Here is a 22,664-nt window from a genome sequence, read left to right as displayed (position 1 = left end):
ATTGCAGGGCTAATGCATTTCCTCTGACTCAGCTGGAATGTAATGCACTGTTCTTTATAAGTGAGGAAGATGGCAGTTGACATCATCAGAGTCTGCAACTCAAGTCCTCCCACGCTTTGAACATTTTTCCCTTAGGCAGAAAAGGTTGAATTTACTAGATCAATAACAAGAGTTATATATTTCAATTTGAGAAAACTGTAACACGTATTACAAATAGTAGCAAATTCCTAAATGGTAAATTAGCATATATGTCTAAACCTATGTAATACCAGAATTCACTGAAGTAGGCAAAAACCTGTAAGAATAAAAGAGAAAACAAAATTAAATCTTGGATCAAATCATAAGTAATTTCTGAAAAATAAAGAGTAGGAAAAATCCAAAGATGAAGAAAACCACTCTGATCCAGGATTCCCTGTAAGGTGAAATTTAAGGGACGTGCATGAAACAGAACACAGGCACCCATGACTACCATGTTTTATCTGGAGACATCTTGTGGTGCGCTCCTATCAGCAGCTCTACAAGCACAGGCTTCAGAGTGCTTCCTTGATTTTCACTTGGAAAAGACCCTGTGCAGGGGAGAAAGCAAATGTGGCTACAGGTTGGATACTAATGAGGGCAAATGAGCTGGGAAAAAATTATACAACTACTGACTACCCAATATGCGATAGAAACTCTTCACCTGCCCAAGTCAGTGATAAGGAGTGTGAGTTCAAGGTACTGACCAACTGAGAAAGCTGGGCTTATAAATTATCCTCAGCAGCATCAGTTCCTGCATCTTAGAACAGGAATTACAGTAAGGCTTCCTTGTGTACCTTGCCTAGATTAATGAGGAAACTAAACATAATGCACTCTCCTATATGACATGCACAGGAAGTGCTCAGGAATTATTACTTAATATTATTATTCGCATTCACAGTGTCCATAATGAAGTTGTCATTGCTCTTTACCAGCTTTACTCACAGGCAATTTGACTAATGACCTGGGAAAGCAAATTATAGACACTTTTTATATTTCTCCACTCAGTTACAGAGAACCAAAATAAATGAAACACGGGTTTTAAAAGCCTACATTGACTCACCTTTTTATATGGTTCCCATAGAGATGAAGAAAGAGAAAGATCCCCCAGCTATAAAAATAAACACGCTAAAGGGCTGAGAATAGCACTTGTTTGGAGACTCTAGGTTCAGTCCCCTGTACCCTGAAAGGTAGGCAATGTGTTCTAAAGACAAGGACTAATGTCTTACAATGAAATGAGTCCTAAAAATATACCATTGCTCCCTATAAGTACATAGTCAACCCTTTAAAATTTTTGGTATAAAGTTTATGGACAAGTAGATACACTCTTCCCCTCTACTTCAAATAGAGAACGCATGAATTAAGGAAAACCTTAAACAAAGCCTTTCTGTGGTAGAAGCAGTTTAAACACAAGATCTGATAGTTTTTTCCTTTAAATATTACTTATTATCTGCCTTGTATGAATGTTTCTAGTCACTGCTTTTATAGACAATTCACTTTGCCTTCCAATTTGGCTATCCAGCTACCTAGCCTAGTCCTTTTCTCAGCGCTCTTGTAGATGAGGACATTCACTCCTTTTTCTGTCTTCTGAATGTTGAAAGAGAGTTCTAAGATCTCAGGCTTCATTGGAAACCTCTCCCTGGCCTTACCTATTTTACCAGTGAGGCCTGGAGGACCTAAGGAGTAATTTGTCGGGAGTAGCAAGCTTTTCTTCTCATCATTCCTCTGCTCTCTGTTGAGGTGGACACTGTTGGCAGCAGCTACCTAAAGCTGTCTGGGATATTATCTCTGGAAGAATAAGTTTGGGAGTAGAGATATGAAACTGTTATTACTGTAGTTTGAGCCTCCACCTCCAGCTACATCACTGTGGTCCAAGAAATTACTGTTATGTGTTTAGCTTTCAAGATCATTTTCCATACTAATAATGCTATAACTCTTTTCCTCAAAAGTCACCCAACAGTGGGCCTGCCATCAAAATATTTAAAGGACATTTAGTGATTCTTTGCATTCTTTAATTCTGGTGTCATTAAATGGCATAGTATTTAAAAAACATACCAAAAAATAGTTCTGACTTCATCTCTCTCACTTCTCATGTACACATCATAGTAAAGGTAGTTTGGTGATTGAATATGGTAGAGCCCTCAAATAGTTCATCCTTTCGTGATCATCTCTTGGCTAATGATTAGGATGCAAGGGCACTGGAGTTATATACAACTATGCTGGCAGGTTGAGATTAATTCCTAGCCACAATGCTTTTTTCGATATGTCTAATAGCAACCTTAGAGTAGTCTAGTAGGTACTTGGATCAGGTAGCATCATGGCTAAAAGAGATTGTAAAAAATTCTAATTTAATTTAAAGAAATTTTTTGCTATGATTGAGGTACAAAATGGTTATATTTTTCATTTCTCCATGGGGAGTTGGTACATGTACATAACACATCTTAATTCTTTTTTCATCACCTTCACCTGCCTTCCTTCCCCTCTGCTCCATCTCTTGATCCCCTCCCTGTTGGAAAAGATCTGTCTTATCCACCTGCACCTCTAGTTGTGTTGCTATTGTCTTAGGTCATGAAGATGATGATCTCTGTGTTGAACACACTGTCCCATGATCAAAGTTCATCCTACACAGGGTAGATACAATGAATATGTGTAAATTATATTAAAATAGCTCCTTTGTGCATCTGATGCTCCATATGAAAGGACTGGATGAATATAAATGGTGATTGGAGAAAAGTGAATTTATAGGTATTCGAATGGGACACAAAGCTTTTGAGAAAGACAGAGGAAGCAACAACTTCAACACCTGGGGGTGAGGGGAGAATGTAAAATCCAGGAGGGATAGAGCAGGGAGTGTTCCCAGTGATCATCCACCCTTCAAAGCCACCCCTGGAGCTTTCCTTCCAAGGAAAACATCCCAGTGATGCTCTCCCAAATGACAGAAATTTAAGTGAATTAAATGGTTTAAATTTAAATAACTTTAATGTCTTCAGTCCCCCCCAAATGGTAGTGACCGGGACTGGATAGCCAATCTCTGTCACTGTCAAGGAGTCAACCAGAGCAGGCCCAGGTTCTTAGCTCACGCATAAATGCCCGTCACCACCTTTAAATGTCCTCCTCTTCCCATTACTGCTGTTCTCACTGGCTCATCCGTGGGATGGTGGATAGCACCTGGCAGTTAGCATTTGCACCAATATTATGGATCAGGTTGATTGTTCTCAGCTAGTCTTCCCAAATATATACAGACTTTTTGTGCTAGTACTATGTTGTTTTTATCACTATAGCTGTGTAGTATAACTTGAAGTCCGGAATTGTGAGGCTTCCTGCTTTGCTCTTGCTGCCTATAGTTGCTTTTTCTTCTCTGGGTCTCTTCTGTTTCTAAATGAGTTTTAGGTGTATTTTCTCTAATTCTGTGAGGAATACTCCTGGTATATTAGTTGGGATTGTATCAAATCTGTATATCAGTTTTGGTAATATTGGTGTTTTGATTATATTGGTTCTGCCTATCCAGGAATAAGAGGTATCTTTCAGTTTTCTGATGTGCTCTTCAATCTCCCGTTTGGGCCCACTCTACTTTTCAATGTAGAAATCATTCATATTTTTGGTCATGTTAATTTCTAATATTTAATTTTTCTTGATTCTCTTGTGAATGATATTATCTTCCTAATTTCTTTTTCAGTGAGTTCATTATTGGTGTACAAGAACACTGTTGATTTTTTGGGTTGCTTTTGTACCCTGCTTTACTACTGAATTTAGTTATTGATTCTGGGAGACTTAGTGGAAGTTTGTGGGTCTGGTCTCATGTTGAGAGAATCATGTCACTTGCAAATAATAATGATTTGACTTCTTTTTCTATACATATCTTTTTATTTCCTTTTCTTGCTGGATTGCTTCTGCTAATGTTGCAAGTACTAATTAAACAGGAATGGTGATAGTGGACATTCCTGTCTTGTTTCTAATTTTGGAGAGAAAGTTTTCAGGTTGCCCCTCATTTAATGCATAAGTTAAGTACATCATTATAGACTGTTGTAGCAGTACAATTCATAATTCAAAACTTAGAAGTAGTCTATATGTCCATCAGCAGATGAATGGATATAGAAAATATAGTATTTATACACAAAGGAGTACTACTATCATCAAGAAGAAAAAACTGGAGTGATCAGGAAAAATGGATGTAGCTTGAGGTCATAATATTAAGTGAAATAAATCAATGCACACAAGTTTCAGTATTGCATGACTTTTCCCATATAAAAACTAAAAATATAAATAAAGAAAAAATAAAAGGTAAACAATAGAAAGTAGGGATATAGACCTTTTGAAAAAGGGAAGAGGTCAGGAGATAGAGGGAAGTGTGGAGATGAAGGAGAAGAAGAAGAGTTGAGCTGTGTCATCTACAGGTATCAACTCCCCACAAAGAGTGTAACCGTTGCGTGCTGCGAGCAGGTACTAACGACAAATGACACTTGCAAATAAAACCCGAAACGCAGACTTCACTCAACTGAGCGCACCGAAGCGCATAAGCTGTCCTGGGGCTACTTCAGAGGCCTTGTCAGTGCTTCGTAGTGCTCCCTGCCTCCCTGGGTCACAACTGGAGTGAAGAACAACTACAAGTAGCATTTCCCTCTCAGTAGCAGCACACACGTCCCCAGGACTGCACTACATTTTGTGGAATCCAGACATTAACATCCAGACATCTTCTCCAAGCTTGCTATGACCTATATTTGAGGAGTGCTAATAAAGACCCTTGTAATATTTAATAAAACACTACTGGAAGATCCTGCGGCCTTCAAGCCACTCTGGAATGGGTTTTCAGAGGACAAATGGCTTGTTCTTCACTGCACCATTTGGGTAGCTACCTCTATCATGAGAGTCATCCAGTTAGAAACAGTAGTAAGGAACAGGTCCTCGACAAGAGCTGAAGTTATGAAAAATACCACTCTGAACACATATGACCGTCCTCAACTCACTGGTCCACACTATTACTGAAGGCAGCACTGTCCTTTGTACTCTTCTTTGAGGCCAAGGTGGAGCTTGTATCGTCCCTAATATATCTTGGTGTACCAAGCTCAGTTCTGGAGAAGACAGAAGGTCAAAGCAAAGACTTAAGGAGAAAGCCCTGTGTCTATGGGACCCTCGATGCAATAGGAGATATTTAGCTGGGTGAAGCTGGGACTGTAGGCCACATGGTTGAAGGAAACAGTGCAGGTAACATTGCTAATAGCTTTAATTAAACATTGCATGAAATAAGTTGAATCTATAGTTCTAGTCTGTTGATAAGATTGACCAAGTGACCCAGAGAGTGGCATAATGAAGGAAATTTGTTTTTTGTTAGCCATGTGAAGATTAAGGGGGATTTTCGTTAGGGTAGGGTAGGCAGTCTTCCAGGGCTGTAAGCATCCTATGTGTTCAGTCTGCAAGGCTGCTCTGTTCGGAGATTTTGAGCAGACTTTCTAGCTGGCTTCATCACCTACTAAGCAGGTCAACTTCATCAGAATACAACAACCTGTTTACCCCTCAACAGGAAAGAATCTACCGACTTGTTCGCCACTTGCTACACTGTTTGATGCACACTTAAAACATGTTATGCCCCGAGTCCTGGTTTTGTCAGCTATGAAAACAAATATACTGCTTACCTAGCCTCTACTACTTCTATCACATTGTGCCAGCCATGCTAGGGAGACAAGCAGGACATATGTGAGTGTGCTGATGTCCATGCTGCTTGCTATGCCACAAGATCTTTTATCTCTGATCTAGAAGTCTTCTATCATCTGCTAGAATCCACATGATGGTAAGACTGACTTGTCAGCTTGCCAGTAGGGTAAAAATACATTTAAAGACTTTCTTAATTCTTTTTTTTTTTGTCTTTTTGGGACATGGTTGCACTATGCAGTTCAGGCTGGCATTGAACTCACTTTGTAGCTGAGGCTGGCCTGGAACTCAGTAATATTCCTGCCTCAACCTCCCAAGTGCTGGGATTACAAGTGTGCACCACCACACCCAGATCACTTTCTTAATTCTTGAGAGAAACCACAAATATTTTAAATGGTACATAAATATATTCTACTTGTCTCCCTTAATGATTAAACAAACTTTGCATCCTTATAGTTTTATAAAAGGCACAGTATATAGAATGAAGCTAGACAGATACATGAATCAAGCATTATAGATACATAGCATGTCTTTAACTATTGTTCTACAATTCTCTATATATTAATGTAATTCTAAAGATGTGGAACATTTCACATTTTCTTCACTAAAATTTTCATATCTGTTTTATGTCATTCTGTTTATTATCCACTCTGTATCAAGTTTTTCGAAGTCATATATATGTCATAGGAAATCACTTCCTCTAAATTTGATATATGTGATTCTTATTTTTTCATTTGTATGTGATTTATATACATTCTTAAAACAATCCAGTCAATAATCTGTACACAAGTTGAATATTATAATTTTTCATTTGAATAACAAATTTAAATGAGTTTGATTTAATATTTTTAAAAATAATTTAAAACTCCATAAATTATAATCTTTTAATTGAAAAGATCCATTAGTCTAGATATTAAGAATTTGGAAAGTAAACATACAATCTATCCGTCCCTTTGCTGCAAATTGGAATTCAAAAAACATACCAACTTTGAAATTATCCCTGAACCACCATTCAGTAATTAATCAGGAAGACAGAAAGGCATATTTAAAATTGTTTCAAAGTGTTCTGAAACAGAAAAGAAACCTAGCTTAAGGCTAGCCTATGTAGGGTACAAAATAGCTCAATTTCACAGGATTGTTTACCTTAGCCTTTACTTGCTTTGCTCCCTCTGAAACTTTTATTCCTGTCAAGCCACTTACACCATTTCTGCAATCCCAAGCCATGGCTCAACCTCACCAATACCAAAGGAAATTGTTTTGTCCCAAAATTTCATCCTTCCCCTTTAGCACTCTCATTAGTCTCTGAAGTCAGGGTTCCTACAAAATACGATTGTGCATTCACCTCTATTTTGCTACTGTGATTGTTGTCTCATTTTTCACCAGTTACTAAATGCAATTCCTGTATACACATGTAGACTGTGACTTTTCACTTCCACATCATATTTCAGCTGAAGCATAGATGCGATGATTGATCTTGTTATCAACTCGACTGGTAGAGCACATTTCTGGGGGCATTTGTGTGGGTACTGGGAGTGTAGCCTTGGACACTGTATCTGGTACCAGACCCCTGACTCCCTGGTTCTTTTTCTGTCTTTCTGCTTCCAGCTACTTAGAGACATAGCTTTCCTCTGCTCTTCTGTTTTGACATATGAGCACTGGAGCCAATTGGTCATGGATTGAAAACTCTGAAACTGTGAATCCGAGTACATTCTTCCTCTTCTCACTTGTGTGCATCAAGTGTTTTGTCTTTGCAGGGGAAACTGACTAAAACAGAGAATTTCTTGTCTTCATTCTCTTCAGGATTCTTTTGTTTACTACAAAGCTCTAAGAAAGCCCCTTTGGCAGTTTTATACATCTTGCTCTACCTTCATATTTTCTTATAATTACACTTGATTTTTGTTAACTAAAACCTTCAGTCTGAACTGAATTTCTTATTGTTACAATCCAGTGTCTGCTTTGGAAATTAACTCTTAGGACATAATTCATCTGTAATTTGAAAATTCCCTAGAATTTTACATTGAAATACAAAAATGTATTTATAATATATAAATATTTATTATTGCACGTTATTTATACGTAATGTTTTAAAAGTTTTGGAATATGTCAAATAGGAGCAAACACATTGTCCAGTTGGGAATACAGCTTCAAGCAAGATGGATCTAGGTCTCAGTATCGGCACCATTATTTTTTAGTGTATGAACATGGATAAGCTCCTTAACTCTTTCTATCTTGCATTATTCATCAATAAATGCAAATAACACAGACTTTACACTGTTGGATGCCACACAAAGAGCATCTTACCTGGTACCTAGCACTTACTCGAGAGATGAAATCTGAGTGATTTAATTTGTGGTTGACTTCTCCTTCATTTATTTCACTCATCTTATTTATTTGACCACTTCTCTGCATTACAGTGTGAAATGTCTGCTAGCTGATCCAGAAATAATTTTTATAAATGTGGATGATGAAGGAAAATAAAGGTTTTGAGATAAAGAAAAAAGCAAATGACATAATATAAACATCTTCATAAAGTAAACATAATACAAACATCCTTGTAAAGATGTTTGATCAGAGTTTTAGCAGCAGCTGCCCCTTTTCAGTGAAGTGGAAGTCCTTCATAATGAATAGAAATTTTGGTCCCCAAAGTATTTTGAAATGACCTTCAGAACTCTGAAATCATTCTTATAGGTATAAACTCTTTAAAAAAATAAACTACAGTGTGCTAACCCACCACACATTGCAATAACACAAGACCCTATCAGGAATTCTAGATTTTATAATCTTTCTGTTTTTACTTTTTTTCCTTCAGTTCAAAAGTGATAGTTAAAATACCATACTTTTGTGTAGCCAGAACATCATTATTCATCCACAGCCTAATCAGCACAGACTCATTTGGTATTTCACATCAAGTTAAATTCAGTATTAATCTTGACTACATTTCATCTTTATGCCACACTATATATTTATTTCTATATACATTTTGTCAATAAGATGTTTTAGTTAATTAATTTCATTCACATTAAAAAAAGATTCCACATGACTAAGTAAATATATATTTTAAGTCCAAAATTTAAATCCTACATTTTTGAAATAATCATTAAGGAGATAAAATAATTTAGTTCAAGAACAAACATAGTACAGAAAAGAGTAGAGCTACAAAACTTCATTCTTCTGCCTTCATGCTTGGAGTAGGCACTTAATAGATTAATATACTGATTTTTTCCCAGTGACTCCTTCTGTGTCTTTGAATCATTTTGCTTTAGAGTCAGCATACAAAAGACCAAAGTGTGAGGATGATTTTTTAAAATATTTACCACCTTATATTATAATAAATGCCCATCTAATTCAATTCTAATTCCACAACTCATCAAATATTTATTTTATAATTTACCAGAACACATAGTATGTGAAGAGTAAATTATTTATTAAAAATATCTTTTTTGGCTTCCTGAATAACATATCATCTTAATAGGAAAAATCTACTGAAGGTTGATTGTTTAAAATTCCTTATTGAAAAAATATTCAAAAGTTAAGAAATTTACAAGTTTGTTTCCTCTGTGCTTTGGTGATCATACCCTATATAATTTATAGGGCACACAGATCATGCCTTATATAATTTACAGGGTGCATGGATCATACCCTATATAATTTATAGGATGCATAGATCATACCCTATATAATTTATAGGGTGCATGGATCATACCCTATATAATTTATAGGATGCATAGATCATACCCTACATAATTTATAGGGTGCATAGATCATACCCTATATAATTAAGAGGGTGCATAGATCATACCCTATATAACTTATAGGGTACATAGATCATACCCTATATAATTTATAGGGTGCATAGATCATACCCTATATAATTTATAGGGTGCATAGATCATACCCTATATAATTTATAGGGTGCATAGATCATACCCTGTATAGTTTATAGGGTGCATAGATCATACCCTGTATAATTTATAGGGTGCATAGATCATACCCTACATAATTTATAGGGTGCATAGTTCATACCCTATATAATTAAGAGGGTGCATAGATCATACCCTATTTAACTTATAGGGTACATAGATCATACCCTATATAATTTATAGGGTGCATAGATCATACCCTATATAATTTATAGGGTACATAGATCATACCCTGTATAATTTATAGGGTGCATAGATCATACCCTGTATAATTTATAGGGTGCATAGATCATACCCTACATAATTTATAGGGTGCATAGATCACACCCTATATAATTTATAGGGTGCATAGATCATACCTTATATAATTTATAGCATGCATAGATCATACCCTGTATAACAAGAAGCAATGATTTGCCGTTGTTCTTGGTTATTTCTGTAGTAGCTTTCTTTTCATCATTATTTCCAGCAGTCAGCTTAGGGTATATCAGATTGCATTTAGAGCCTTTCAGATACCGTTGAATTTACTATTGAAAAGTGGCTACATTAATTTCAAAATTTATAATCTGTAAATTATTTTTACACAATCTAAACTGGCCTGGAAATTTCTCCTTTTCAAGAAAAACCCAGGGCAATTTGTTTTGCTTTGCTTTTTATTACTTTTTGTTCTTTCAGAAGAAGCTAAAACACTCTAGGCTATATTTAAAGATTTTAATAGTAAGTTTTCCAGAGCTGGTGGATGGGAAGAACCTAAATAAAGTCTCTTTTAGATCCTGACACAAATGTCACAGTTTCATTGACTCTGTCTTGATTTTCATATTTAAAATCACAACCCGCTCTCTGAATCCATCCTGCTTTGTTGTTATTTATCCTTAAAACTTACTATTTGCTAGTGTACTATATAATTTCTTATGTATTATTGGAATGCAAGTCCCATGAGGCAGGGGACATTTCAACATGTCAGTCAAGGATAAATTTCAAAAGCAGAGAGCAGCCTGATGTGTAATAAATACTTATTTCATTAAGCAGTGGAAGGGTGTGGAGGACAGGATACACTCAGGAGGAAATAGCACATCTCAAGCATTTACATTTAAAGAGCCAGAAATGTGATTGGATCAGTGGGTGGGGACAAGCAGGAAATGAGAGACTTTTATTCTAAGTGTGACGATGATTCTAGTGGCAACCGCAGTTCTGAGCCATCCAAAATATAGAAGAGGGGAAAGCTGACTCCAGCATGGTGGAGAAACTGTTCCTTGGTTAGACTCCTGGCTTCCCTGTCGTCTGTTTCCTCACTAGATACTCTTTCTTCCAGTATTTTCCCAGGCACTACCTTAAAATCTTCTGGGTATTTTTTGATTATGAAGTTTTTGAAATTCACAGAATCATATGTATAATACAGATTCATCATCTTATGCATTCATCCCTTTCCAAGCACACACGCACACAGACACACACACACACTTCACATGCACACACACGTGCATATAGTCTGTTCTCCAGCGACAACACTTTCTCACTACAATGCCAAATGTAAGACATATGGTTAAATTTAAAAGATTCCTACACAAAGGTTCAATACTTTAGATATGCCAACTTTCCCAAATACATCTAAAATTCAGTGCAATCTTAATCAAAATCTCCACATTTCTTTTTTTTTTTTCTTTTGGAGAACTTGTCAACTTGATTTCCAAGTCCATCTGGAACAAAAAAACTGTGCAAGAACAGCCAAGATTATTCTGAAAAAAAAAAAGCAGATTAATAATAGAAGACTAGCCTTTCTTTATATGAAGACATATGAAAAGTTTCAGTGATTAAAATAGTGTGGCTTTGGTGCAGGCATTCATCATTAAAATATATATATATAGATATAGATATAGATAGATAGATACATATAGCCCATATATACTGCACCCTAAGCATTAAGATAAGTGAATTACAATATTTGTAGCAACTTCATTCAGTATTTTCCTAATAATATAGACATTGTTTTTCTGATCTTGGTTTAGTTTGCTAAGCATACTATTCTCAAGGTTCATCTATGTTGCGGTATGTTGTAGAATTAATACCTCCTTTAAAGTTCACTAATATGGAATTGTACTTACACATCAGATTTCTTATCCACCCATCCATGGAGAATTTTTCTCATCCTGGCTACTATGACTAGTACAGAAGGTGGTTTCCAAGAGGAAGGAAAAGAGCCATTCAACAGGTACAAAGTTGCAAGATGACTAAGTTCTAAATATCTACTGTACAACATTTGCACAGTGAAAATGATAAAGCCACTTAATTGGGATATTTAAATGTTATCTGGACAGTATAACTGGAAACATTACTTTTTTTATACTTTTGTGCAGATGAACTTTATATACACAGAAATCCACAGAAGTCCTTGAATGTCTAAATGATTAAGCATATTTTTGTTTTCTGATTGGATTTCTTCAGCGACATTCCCAGTTGAGTCCCCCTGATGTACAAAGAAATCTTGTATCTTAAAGGCAGACACATTAGAGTCTTCCACTGTTCACATAAACCCACATGATTACATAAATTAGCACAGTCACACAACACTCATTAGAGTCACTCTTTAAATCATTGCCCACAATTTATATGTGATAGCTGGAGAAAGACCAATGAAAACATTCTACAGTCTAGTTAAAAAACAAAACAACAAACAAAAAAGTGTGGTCCAAGGCTTTGTGAACTAGTTTAAGGATATTTGAAAAGGTGCATTTCTCTGTGAGTTACACTTACTGTCATTCACACTCTACCGGGAAAATCCAATTCTTCAAAATCCAATTTCCTAAGTAGAAATCCAATTCTCTATGTCTTTCCTTACTATATAATGATTCTTTGCACTCCACACTGATTTAGCAGAAGGGAATAAAATGGAAAGTACTCACTAAAACACACAAACAGCAAAAACACAGAGTATTCTTTTATGGGTCAAAAGAGACATGATGTTCAAGTGTATGGAGGAAAAAGCTACCTCTCACAATATATTTCATTTTCACAATTAACTAGGCAATCAATATGACACACTGAAAAGAAAGACATGTATCAACATGAAACTCATTATTCTGTGTAAGTCATACGTGTTAAATCAAAAGAAAGAAAAATAATTTAGTTGATGTCCAATAAGTAGAGAATACAGCAAGTGGTTACTAGACCCATGCAAATGTGTGGGGAAGGGAGGGACGGACAAAGGATTTTCAGTGTCCCCTCAAAATTAAATGACTTAACTCTAAGTCAAATCTTATCCTGATTTGATCACTATGCACTCAATACAAGTATAAAAATGTCACATTGTAAACATAAATATGGACAGTTAATATGTGAAAATTAAAAATGTATTCAAATTTTTAAAAAATAAAGCCATTAGATTGTCTCAAGACTGTTAGAAAACTCATGTACTAATAAAAACGTTTTAATAAGATAAAAAACTTGAACTCTTAAATGGAAAATGTTATGCAGGAAGACAGTTACAGCAAGAAGATGTCTGGGTGGTGAAAACATCTGAAACTTTTATAAAAACATATAATAATGTTACTACTTGGAATATTTAAATAAACCTAGGGAATTAATTTCAGGCCTTAAATGATCACTAAATAAAAATTTCCTACCATGTACAATACATCCATTTATAACACATATATAATATAAGTGCATGAATACTGAAGGCATTAAAATATAATTTCATATTCAAGGAGAAAACTTAGCTTCATTTTTATCTTTCAAAGTGAGAGTTATACGTTTACAGTCCTCAACTTTATACAACATACGTGTTTAAAAAAACCTGGAAAATGCATCATAATTATTCACCAAGCTTATTTAAAGATGGAACAAGCTAATCAGCATTTTTTAAGACATAAATGAGAAAACATTAAAATAGATGCATCATAGACAAAGCAACATGAATTTTCACACTGTGAATCTAATCTAGTAAAGATTCACCCTGTCAATCAAAATTATTTACTAAGGAACATTATTTTATGCCAGGTGATATGCAGGTTACTGTCCAACAAAGCATATTGTTTGCTAAACTTGAAATTTATACTATATATAGATGGTAGAAGGAAATTACGGTTGGTCGAAACTTTGATCATCCAAAATGGCAAGTTTAGTTCAGATTACTCTACGATATTTGTATTGGGGGAAACTTTTTTTTCATTTTTTCACTTATTTATTAGTACACATGTTCGGAAAATAATGACTGCTGTCCTTGTGTGGAGATGGCACACCACAACCCAAGCCTTGATCACCCTTTTCACCTCCTTTCCTTCCCCTGCTTTGCCTCCGTCCATCTCTTGGTCACCTTCCCTTTGGCAAAAGAGCCAGCTCCCTCCTTCTTATGATCTATCTCTAACGTTACTCTTTATTCATACCTTGGGTTTCTCATATTAGAGAAACTATACAATATTTAAGCTTGTGTGTCTGACTTATTTCACTTAACATTACGGTCTCAAGACATTAGGAAAAGCATAATCTTCCTTGATGATGTTTCCCTAATGTCCTGTGTAATGTATCTTCCTTAGTATTACAGACCTGCATTCCTCACTTCATTGTCAGCTTCCTGATTGCTAGAAAGCTTTCTTACAGGCTGTTTAGGATCCAATTATACAATGCCTGCTGTAGAGACTTGAACATTAGGAAAGAAATTGTTCTTTGAGAGGAAGAGTAGTGGGACACTTTTTATGGATATTCAATACATTATTATTCACTAGTAGTTACTGAATATCTGCTATGTGCAAAACACTATGCACAGACATATTTCAAAATGACTAAGTATTAAATCACCTTTGAAAATGATGGGGAGCTAGAAAAATCATTTAGTATTTAACAATACTTAGTGCTTCACATAAATGAAAATATTCACCAAAAAAAAACAACCTTACTTGTTTATAAATAAGATCCCTTATGACTTTAAGGGCAAGATGCCATTTGGCAGGTTAATCCCCTTTGCTGAAGAAACGAAGAGAATTTTTCTGTGAGCACTCTTCTAGATATATTTATTCCTGGATCTCTTTCTCTCCTCCACTCAGTCATCCTGCAACATATTGCACATTGCTCTAACGTGGAACAAGTGCCAACCTCAAAATTCAATTTGGAAAATCTTAAAAATAGACTGAACATATCATGACAAATCAAACATTTTGAAATAACACTGTTGGCAAGGTAGTTTTTACTTAAAATTGAAAATGTTAACATTTTGCAAGGTGAATTATTTTTCTTGGCATATATAATTTAAAGAATATTGAAAGGAAATACTGAATAAGAAAAGTTTCTAAAAAAATCCAATCTATTAAAGGAAATAAAATATCAAAGAGAAATGGCAACAAAATATATATTATCTTATCTGACAAAAAACTTTGTCTGAACAGCTTCTTAAAAATAAAGCAACAGAAATTCTTGCTCAAGAGTCCAAGACACAAAATCATAGAACACATTAATCGCAGACTTCCAATTAGATTTGAGATGTCAGTTCCCAGTTCAGAAAAACCAAACTTTCCTTAGAGACTGGCTTTGAGGGCTTTCCAGACACCTCCACTTTGCATTGCTGAAAGTGAGCACATGCCAGTCCCTGAAAATAGCAAGGCATTTGCTTCAGGGGGAGAAAATTACCATAATGTTTGGGCTCAGACTCCGCAACACAATGCCTAGAGGCATTAAACCCAATTACATATATTCAGTCCACAGCCATTTCTTTTGATACTGTTCACTCATTTATTCATTCAACCAGCAGATACTCACTAAGTGCCAGGCTCCCTGTATTGGTTACACAGCTTACAAAGATACATATTAAATGTTTGTCCCTGTTTCTAAAAACTAAAATCCTAAATTCTTTCTCTCGCCCTCTCTCTCTCTTTCTCTCTCCATACATAAAAGATTTCTGGAAGCAAATATTTGTCCAATATAAAATTTTAGAGGCTGTTCTGTTTTAAACTATAGATACAGCTTTATGAAAACAGATTTTAAGATTTTATGTATGTTAGGATATAAAAATATGACTGAAGACCATGTAGCCATGGTATATGAAAGCACTCATACTTTCTGATACACTGTAGTATAGTCCCATAATCATTTTTTTGACCAAAAATAAAGATGCTAAAAGCAAAGCGTTTGTATACCATCGTGTTGTTTTCATCTGATTGGACGTATGTCTTCAGTCTTTACTTTTCAACATAATTGATAAGCATGGGGCTAAAGCCACAAGTCTGATAGAGTTCAGGCAGTTATTTTTGATTATTCAAAAAAATTAGCAAAGAGAAGCAAAGACCATGGAAGTATTGAATTACCTCAGTGAAGGAGAATACGAAGTAAAAATTTACCAATATAATTGGTAAATTCTTATAATCCAGGATTGCATTTTCTAATAACTCAATTGTTTTCCCAATATCTTCAAGTATTTTTCAAATGCTATCATTTCAATCTTTATAAGCTATACTACATTTTGAGAAAAAAATACCTTGAATAAGCTTGCTATAGCTTGCATGTTGAACATCTTCAAAGGCACATACGTTAATTGTGTGGTCCACAGGATGGTGTGATATAGTGGGGCCTTGCTGGAGGTTCTGAGGTCACTGGCACGTGCCCTGGAAGGGGACTGGCGGACCCTTTCCAACCCTCTTCCTTTGCTCCTGTGTCATGCTACGTGTGTGTCTGCCCCACCACACACTCCCTGCCGTTGCCATTTGGCACTTCAGCCAGAAGCACATGGACATGAGCACATGCTGCTCTTGGGCTGGAAGCTCCAAAACCAGGACCCAAAATAAGCGTGTCTTTGTAATTTAATTACTTCATGTATTTCATCATAGTGTCAGAAAGCTAACACACAGCCTATGGCCCATTTATTCTGTTTCCATAAAGATGACCATTTAGGAAGCATTTTTAAGGTCCTTTTTAGTGCAACTCTGTGATTTCATTTCATATAGAACTGTTTTAGAATTTTAAGAACTTACTTTGGAAAATTTAGGTTAGAGATATGTGGTGAAATTTCCCTCTTTTTTTCCTACCTCTGTAATTCCTACTTAAAATCATGAGTGATGGCTTTATTCAGAAAACATTTCCTAAGTGGGAATCTCAATTAGTATTTTTAGGTTAAATACTCATTCTCTATAAACACACAAATAAATAAACATAGGTGAAATAGAAGACAAACAAGGGGAAATATTCTGTGAGGCAGAATGCCCTTAGCCTTGGCTATGACTAAAATAATGATTGTCTAGTCAAATAAAAGCATATGTTAATGATGAATTTGCTAGTGATTAAGTAACCTATGTTTCTATCATTGGGATTCTGTTGTAATTTTACCCTACTTAAGTGTGATACTGAGGACGAGAGTTAGGGACAGAACACTCACACCAAATAGCCATATAAGCTGATAAACCAGCTCATCAAGTGCCATGGCTTCTGAGATAAGACAGAGGACTCTGAGGTCAGACAGACAGAAGCATCCACACAGCTGGGCTTATCCCCCACCCGTGCAGGGCAGTCTAAAGAGGTAGGTGCAGTTTGCATAAGTGCAGGTTATGGTATCAAGGGAAGAGCCCTGAGTTTAGCGCATCTACTACTTTTAGCAGAAGCAGTAAGCAAGCCTGTGTTCTGCCCACTGGAAGGCCAAGAATAGCTCAGAACTACATGATGCTTGCCTCAGATGCACTGCCTCACTGCTCCAAATTGCCTACTTTATTCTTTAACCCTGAGAAGGAGCAGGTAAAGGACTAAGTGGCAACTTGGCATTTTGGGCACGTTCAGGATTATGTGAGGGGGAGCAAGGGGACCACGGTCACTGCATCCCAGATCTGAAAACTGCTTTGTAGACAGACAAGTTTGGGAAGCCATGTGCTCAAAACTAGAAATATAAAAGCAGTTAAAAGTAAACCACTCACTTCTATTTCTATTTTACCTCCTGATCAAACCAAATGAGGATAGAGACCCTCATTTGCTTTGCTGCCTATTGTACTGTCTGGGTTTAACCCAAAATCTGTTCCAACATAGGACTTTGCCACACTTTCCTTGCATGAGTACATGAATTTTGTTAGCTGTCCATTTGTCACATGCTATGGACACTCTACAAATTAACCACTAGGAACTGGCTATTTTCTGCTTGAATCACCACCCATGGATGTATGTAATGTTGGCTTGTCGCTGTACATGAATACTAGCAGCTTTCTAGTCTCTGCTTCAGTGCTGTAGTGTTCAAATCCTGTTTGAAGTCTCCTACCCTTCCTCTATTTCAGAGCTTTAACCCCAACGGATTCTTTCTGCTCTCTATAACCAGGGAAGTTTCCCTCATATTTTACTAGCTCCTACACCTACCTGTTTTGGTTGAAAGGTTAGACATCTGTGTCGACGCGCTTGGTTCCAAAATCTGACCTAGCCATCCTGAGTTCCACTCCGAACTCGGATAGATTTTGTAACCACTGACTCACACTTTTCAAATGACAATAACGGAATCCAGCTAATGGGCTTTAAATGAGGCAATCAGTTTGTAGAACTGGCTGGACAGAAGCCTCCGACAAGAAATAAGAATTTTTTTTTTTTAACACTAAAGCTTTTTAAAAATCAACTTTGGAGCCCCATTTTGGGATTTTTGGACATATTCTCTAGCTTTCTAATCACTTTCAAAGATTAATAAAGAGTTCTAATGAATAGTAGACTATTAAAACTTTAGTCTAGATCAATTAAAATTTTAACAACTCCCTAACTCGACACCACTACCCAATCCCATTGGCCACAGCACGTGTGTGGGAAGAGGTCCTCTGTCCTCCTAGGTTTTTTCCTCCTCTAAATCTTCCTCTGAGCCCTGTACTGTGTACACAGCCTTTGATCTGCAAATTTAGAGAATTAATTTCAAATGGGAGGATAAGAGCACTTTTATGTAACTGAGCTTGCTGGAGTCAAAACTTTGGTAACCTCAGGTCTTTACAGAGTTACGCAAAAAGCACACTTGCTCCTTGCTGGGATCACTTCCACACCCGGACTCCCTGTCAGAAGGACTAAGCTGCCTCGGTCACCCACTCCGCCCTGGCTGCTCCTTTCATAACCCACCCTCTTTCTGCTGGAATCATCACATCCAAAAGGTTTAAGGACTTTAAAACACATGCTTTTTAATCCAAAAAGTTACAAATTCTTGCCATCAAAAAAGATCTTATAGTAGCCTATATTTTATGGTAGCCACATCTTATGGCAGCCTATACTTCATAAACCTGTTCAACTTTTATATAGGGGCAAACTTCTCAAAGTACTGAACCTCAACATGAAATTACAGTGAAAACTGAGAGGCAGAATAAACACAAGTGTAATCATCATCCTATCAGTCTACCCCATTAATCCTACATTTCAAGGTCTCAGGGTAACTCTGGTGTCAGACTCAGGAGAAGTATCATTAAGAATATTGAAAGCAATGGAGAGAACAACTGAAATGCGTGCAACAATATAATTAGGAAATTGTCAGAAGTGTCAGAAAAAGGTATGTTATGCTTAGAGTCTGCTACTGTGCTTCTGTACTAATTCCATCTTTAAAGTAAGATTTAATAAAGTTAAAGCTTGTTCTATACACCACTGCATTACCTGTGATAGAAACATAATTATTGTGGGATACTTTTTAGTTATCTGTATTTCTTTGAATAATTAGGTCAACCTGTTTCGAGAGCTGTGAGTTTTTTGGATGCCTTTTGTTAAAATAGTATCTATTATCTATTTATTTGTCTGATAAGACTGAAGGGCAGGGGCTGGGGATTTAGCTCAGTGGCACAGTGCCTGCCTGGCAAGCGCAAAGTCGTGAGTTCGATTCCTGGTACCGGAAAAAAAAATTTAAAAAAAACAACCAAAAAAAAAAAAAATACTGAAGGGCAAGCATCATACTCCACAGGGTGAATAGCAGTTATGAAGCATCACATATTTTGCTTTCTTTCCCTTTTCTACTAGTAGTACAACTGCTGCTTATTATCAGTAAGACTTGGTGTAACCTTATTTCTATGACCTTTTTAAACATTATAGAGCATTCTTAATAAAATTCCTATCAGAGTACACTGATAACATTAATTTTCATTTTGTATTGCTTTATTTTGCTCTAAATTCTGTTGCCAATATTTATTTTCCCTATTATATTCTCTTTAAACACTTCATGCTTCTACTATTTATATTTGAGTACCCAAGCCCTTTTGTATTTGGATGTCTTAATAACAAAATTACATGTATCTGCACTGAATGTCAAAATTTTTTTTTAGATTCCATATGACAATATGTAATACCTGAGTAAAATGTGTATGTGTGTGTTTGTGCATGCATGCATGCGTGTGTGTGTTGTGGGGGGCAATACGATGATCGGAGAATTAGGAAAATTGTAGTTAAGTATAACAATGGCACAACATTTGGGAAATAACTCTAGTTCCCGAGCTCCTTAGTTTCCCTGGTTTCTAATAAAGCCTTCCATAAAACAAGCTTATACAATTTGTACTCCTAGATAAAGTAAATATCCTTAGTATTTACCTCATATAAAATTCCCATGATATCCCAAGAAACAAAGTGAATTCAAAGAGACAGTAGGTTTAATTTCCCCCATGTCCACTGTTGTCTTTACTTTAAGTGTAGCCTGATTACTAGCAGGCCCTAGATACTTGGAACTTCTGGGCTTGTTGGTTAGAAATAGATCTAATTCTCAAAAATTTTGAGCATTTTCTTCTTACAATATTATGTGGCTAAGAAAAAATATCTGTCATCAAATGTTTGTACTATCAACAAATTATGTTATAAAATCAATGCAACACACCAACCTATAATAACAAAAGCTAAACATGCACACCTGGAAATGCTTTTCACCACCTTGTTAAGGCCTCTCATATCCTAAAACCAAACTCCAGAATGAGTCATAAACCAATCTGAACTCAGAGAAGGTAACATCGTGTATTTTTGGCCCCATCTTTTTCACCCTAAGGCAAACATAGGGTAACAGTTTTCTCCAGTCAGTTCTCATTTTGGCATACAGAACACTGTTTCACTTCTTGAAAATTATCACTTCAAATATCTTTCAATAGAAATTTTCACATTTGAGTTGAAAAAACTTGAAGTCACATACTGATACTTCTCTATCTCAAATCTGTAGAAATACTACTGGCTGAAAACAAAAATATAATTCAAATGAATATTTAATACATAGAAAAAATGTGTGATCATATAAAATATGTACAGCTATCAAACCTCCTCACAGTAGCCCACACAAAGCTCTAGAGTGTGTGTTTACTCTTTCCTTCCTTTTTTCTTGCCCAAACTCACTCTGCAGAGCCCATTTTTTCCCTGTATTTCTGCTTTTTTGCTTTAATAAACATGGAACTTTGCCACTGTTAATAAAAAGTAAAAATAAACAGTACCAGCCCCCTCCAAATTTCCCATCAATGTTCACTTAAATGGCTACTTTTACTAGCAGACAAGCAGTAGTGACTTTTGAGTTAATAAGATGAAATGATAAAACAACCATTTTAGACGCAAGAAATCTCTATCCAGTGAATTGCTTCTACAAAAGGAAAAGAGGCTAGCATTTTTCTCAAGTGTAGCAATAGAGCACCTCCACTCAACTTCTGGAATACTAGAAGTCCGTGATGTACATTAAAACCACTTGCTCAGATCTTGGGCTTAGATTTAAGCAACCCCTATCTATCAAAAAGCAAATAGATATGATAATTTGCTAGTACAATCAATAATCTTTGCCAGTTACTTTATCACATCTTCTCCATATTTCCATTTCATAAGCTACATATTTTGGATAAGCTTTATGCATCTAGATTATATTTGACTTACATATTAATAAAGAATTGAGACTCCCTGTCATTTATGGCCTCATATTTGTATCTCAAGTATGGGCAATCTCCAATGCTGTATCCAAGAATCTCTTCTCATCTTAGTTTTCATTTACTTGGTGCCAATATTGGCCATTCCATTTCCAATTTTCCAAAAGAAAAAAATGAGTGTGGATGAAAGTATGTCTTTCTGAACACATTTTTCTTGTGTCAAAGAGTTTTTGACCAAATAATTAATACAAGTGTATGCTGGATTCTTTTATAAGGAAAGCTAAGATAGTTGTCATGAAAATATTGCTACACCTCATTTAATTGGAATACCTGCTATGGCTGCCAACTGATGTGTAGGTTTCCAAAAGGCAGAAACTGTGGAAATTGAATGATAGTTAGAGGGAAAATCATGGGGAAAAAGTTTATGTGCAGAAGGACATAGATTCGGCTCAGGAACCTGAGCTGTGGAGGTTGAATGTCGTAAGTCCTGTCAATTTATCTACAACTCAACCCACCTAGATATGGCTTTTACATGTGCCAACTGCTGTGAAAGTTAGACTTTGAAATTCTTGAGAACACAGACAGAACTGAGGAAGAGCTAATAAATGCCTTCTGGATGTTAGGTGCTGTCACACTCATGCTCTGGTCCTGGTCCCACAGGGTTTTGAAGAGGTACTTAAGATCACTGTGCTGGGGACTGGATGGAGGAAAAGTCAGGACCAAGTCAATTCTACTTGCAGAGCAGCTCCATACAGGGATACCGAAATTCCACCATAGGTCTTACTTAAAAAAAAGTTTCAAAGGGCAATAAAAATACTAAAAGTCATTGTTTCCAAAGAACACTAAGAGATGCAGCCATTAGGAATGGAGTTGGAAGCAACGAATAGAAAGCAATGCAATATGAATAATACCAAATGTTATTGAAAATGCAAATAAGGTGAAATAGAACCGAAATTCCACAACAAAAAGCAAAAAGTTTTCCTCCATTTCTCAATTATATTTTTTCCTTTTCAATATACTTTTAAAACTTTTTAAATTGACATTTATTCTTTATTTTAGTGGCAGGAAAAAGCACACTAGAAGATTCCAACAGATAATGCCAACCATTATTACTCACTAATAGCATGTTTACACTTGTTCTCTCAAGGTTCTTCTAAATTACACATTAAATTAAATTTTGAAATAACAATTAGCGTTTTCTGGCTTATATTTGCAGACCTAAATCTTCTGTCTGCCCTATACAATCAGCCATTGCACTCAGTTATTCCAAAGCCATTTCAATAATTCATTCATTCTT

At 35.9% G+C, this 22,664-nt stretch overlaps 1 protein-coding gene across 2 annotated transcripts in view; it reads right to left on the bottom strand.

Annotated features, from left to right (window-relative positions):
* Kcnj3 (potassium channel, inwardly rectifying subfamily J, member 3) overlaps nucleotides 1–22,664 on the bottom strand; it is a gene marked incomplete at its 5' end in the record, with an annotated part of 120,877 nt that overhangs the window by 34,736 nt on the left and 63,477 nt on the right. The window contains 1 exon segment of one of the 2 annotated variants that reach the window (XM_005390822.2): nucleotides 9,558–11,317. Coding sequence (XP_005390879.1) covers nucleotides 11,313–11,317 — 5 coding nt within the window. The 3' untranslated portion in view covers nucleotides 9,558–11,312. 2 annotated transcript variants of the gene reach the window in all.

Source organism: Chinchilla lanigera, unplaced genomic scaffold, assembly GCF_000276665.1.
Source record: "Chinchilla lanigera isolate Chin_1 unplaced genomic scaffold, ChiLan1.0 scaffold00039, whole genome shotgun sequence".
Lineage (NCBI taxonomy): Eukaryota > Metazoa > Chordata > Mammalia > Rodentia > Chinchillidae > Chinchilla > Chinchilla lanigera.
Note: the sequence above shows the minus strand (reverse complement) of the source record. Positions and strands in the feature narration are given on the sequence as shown.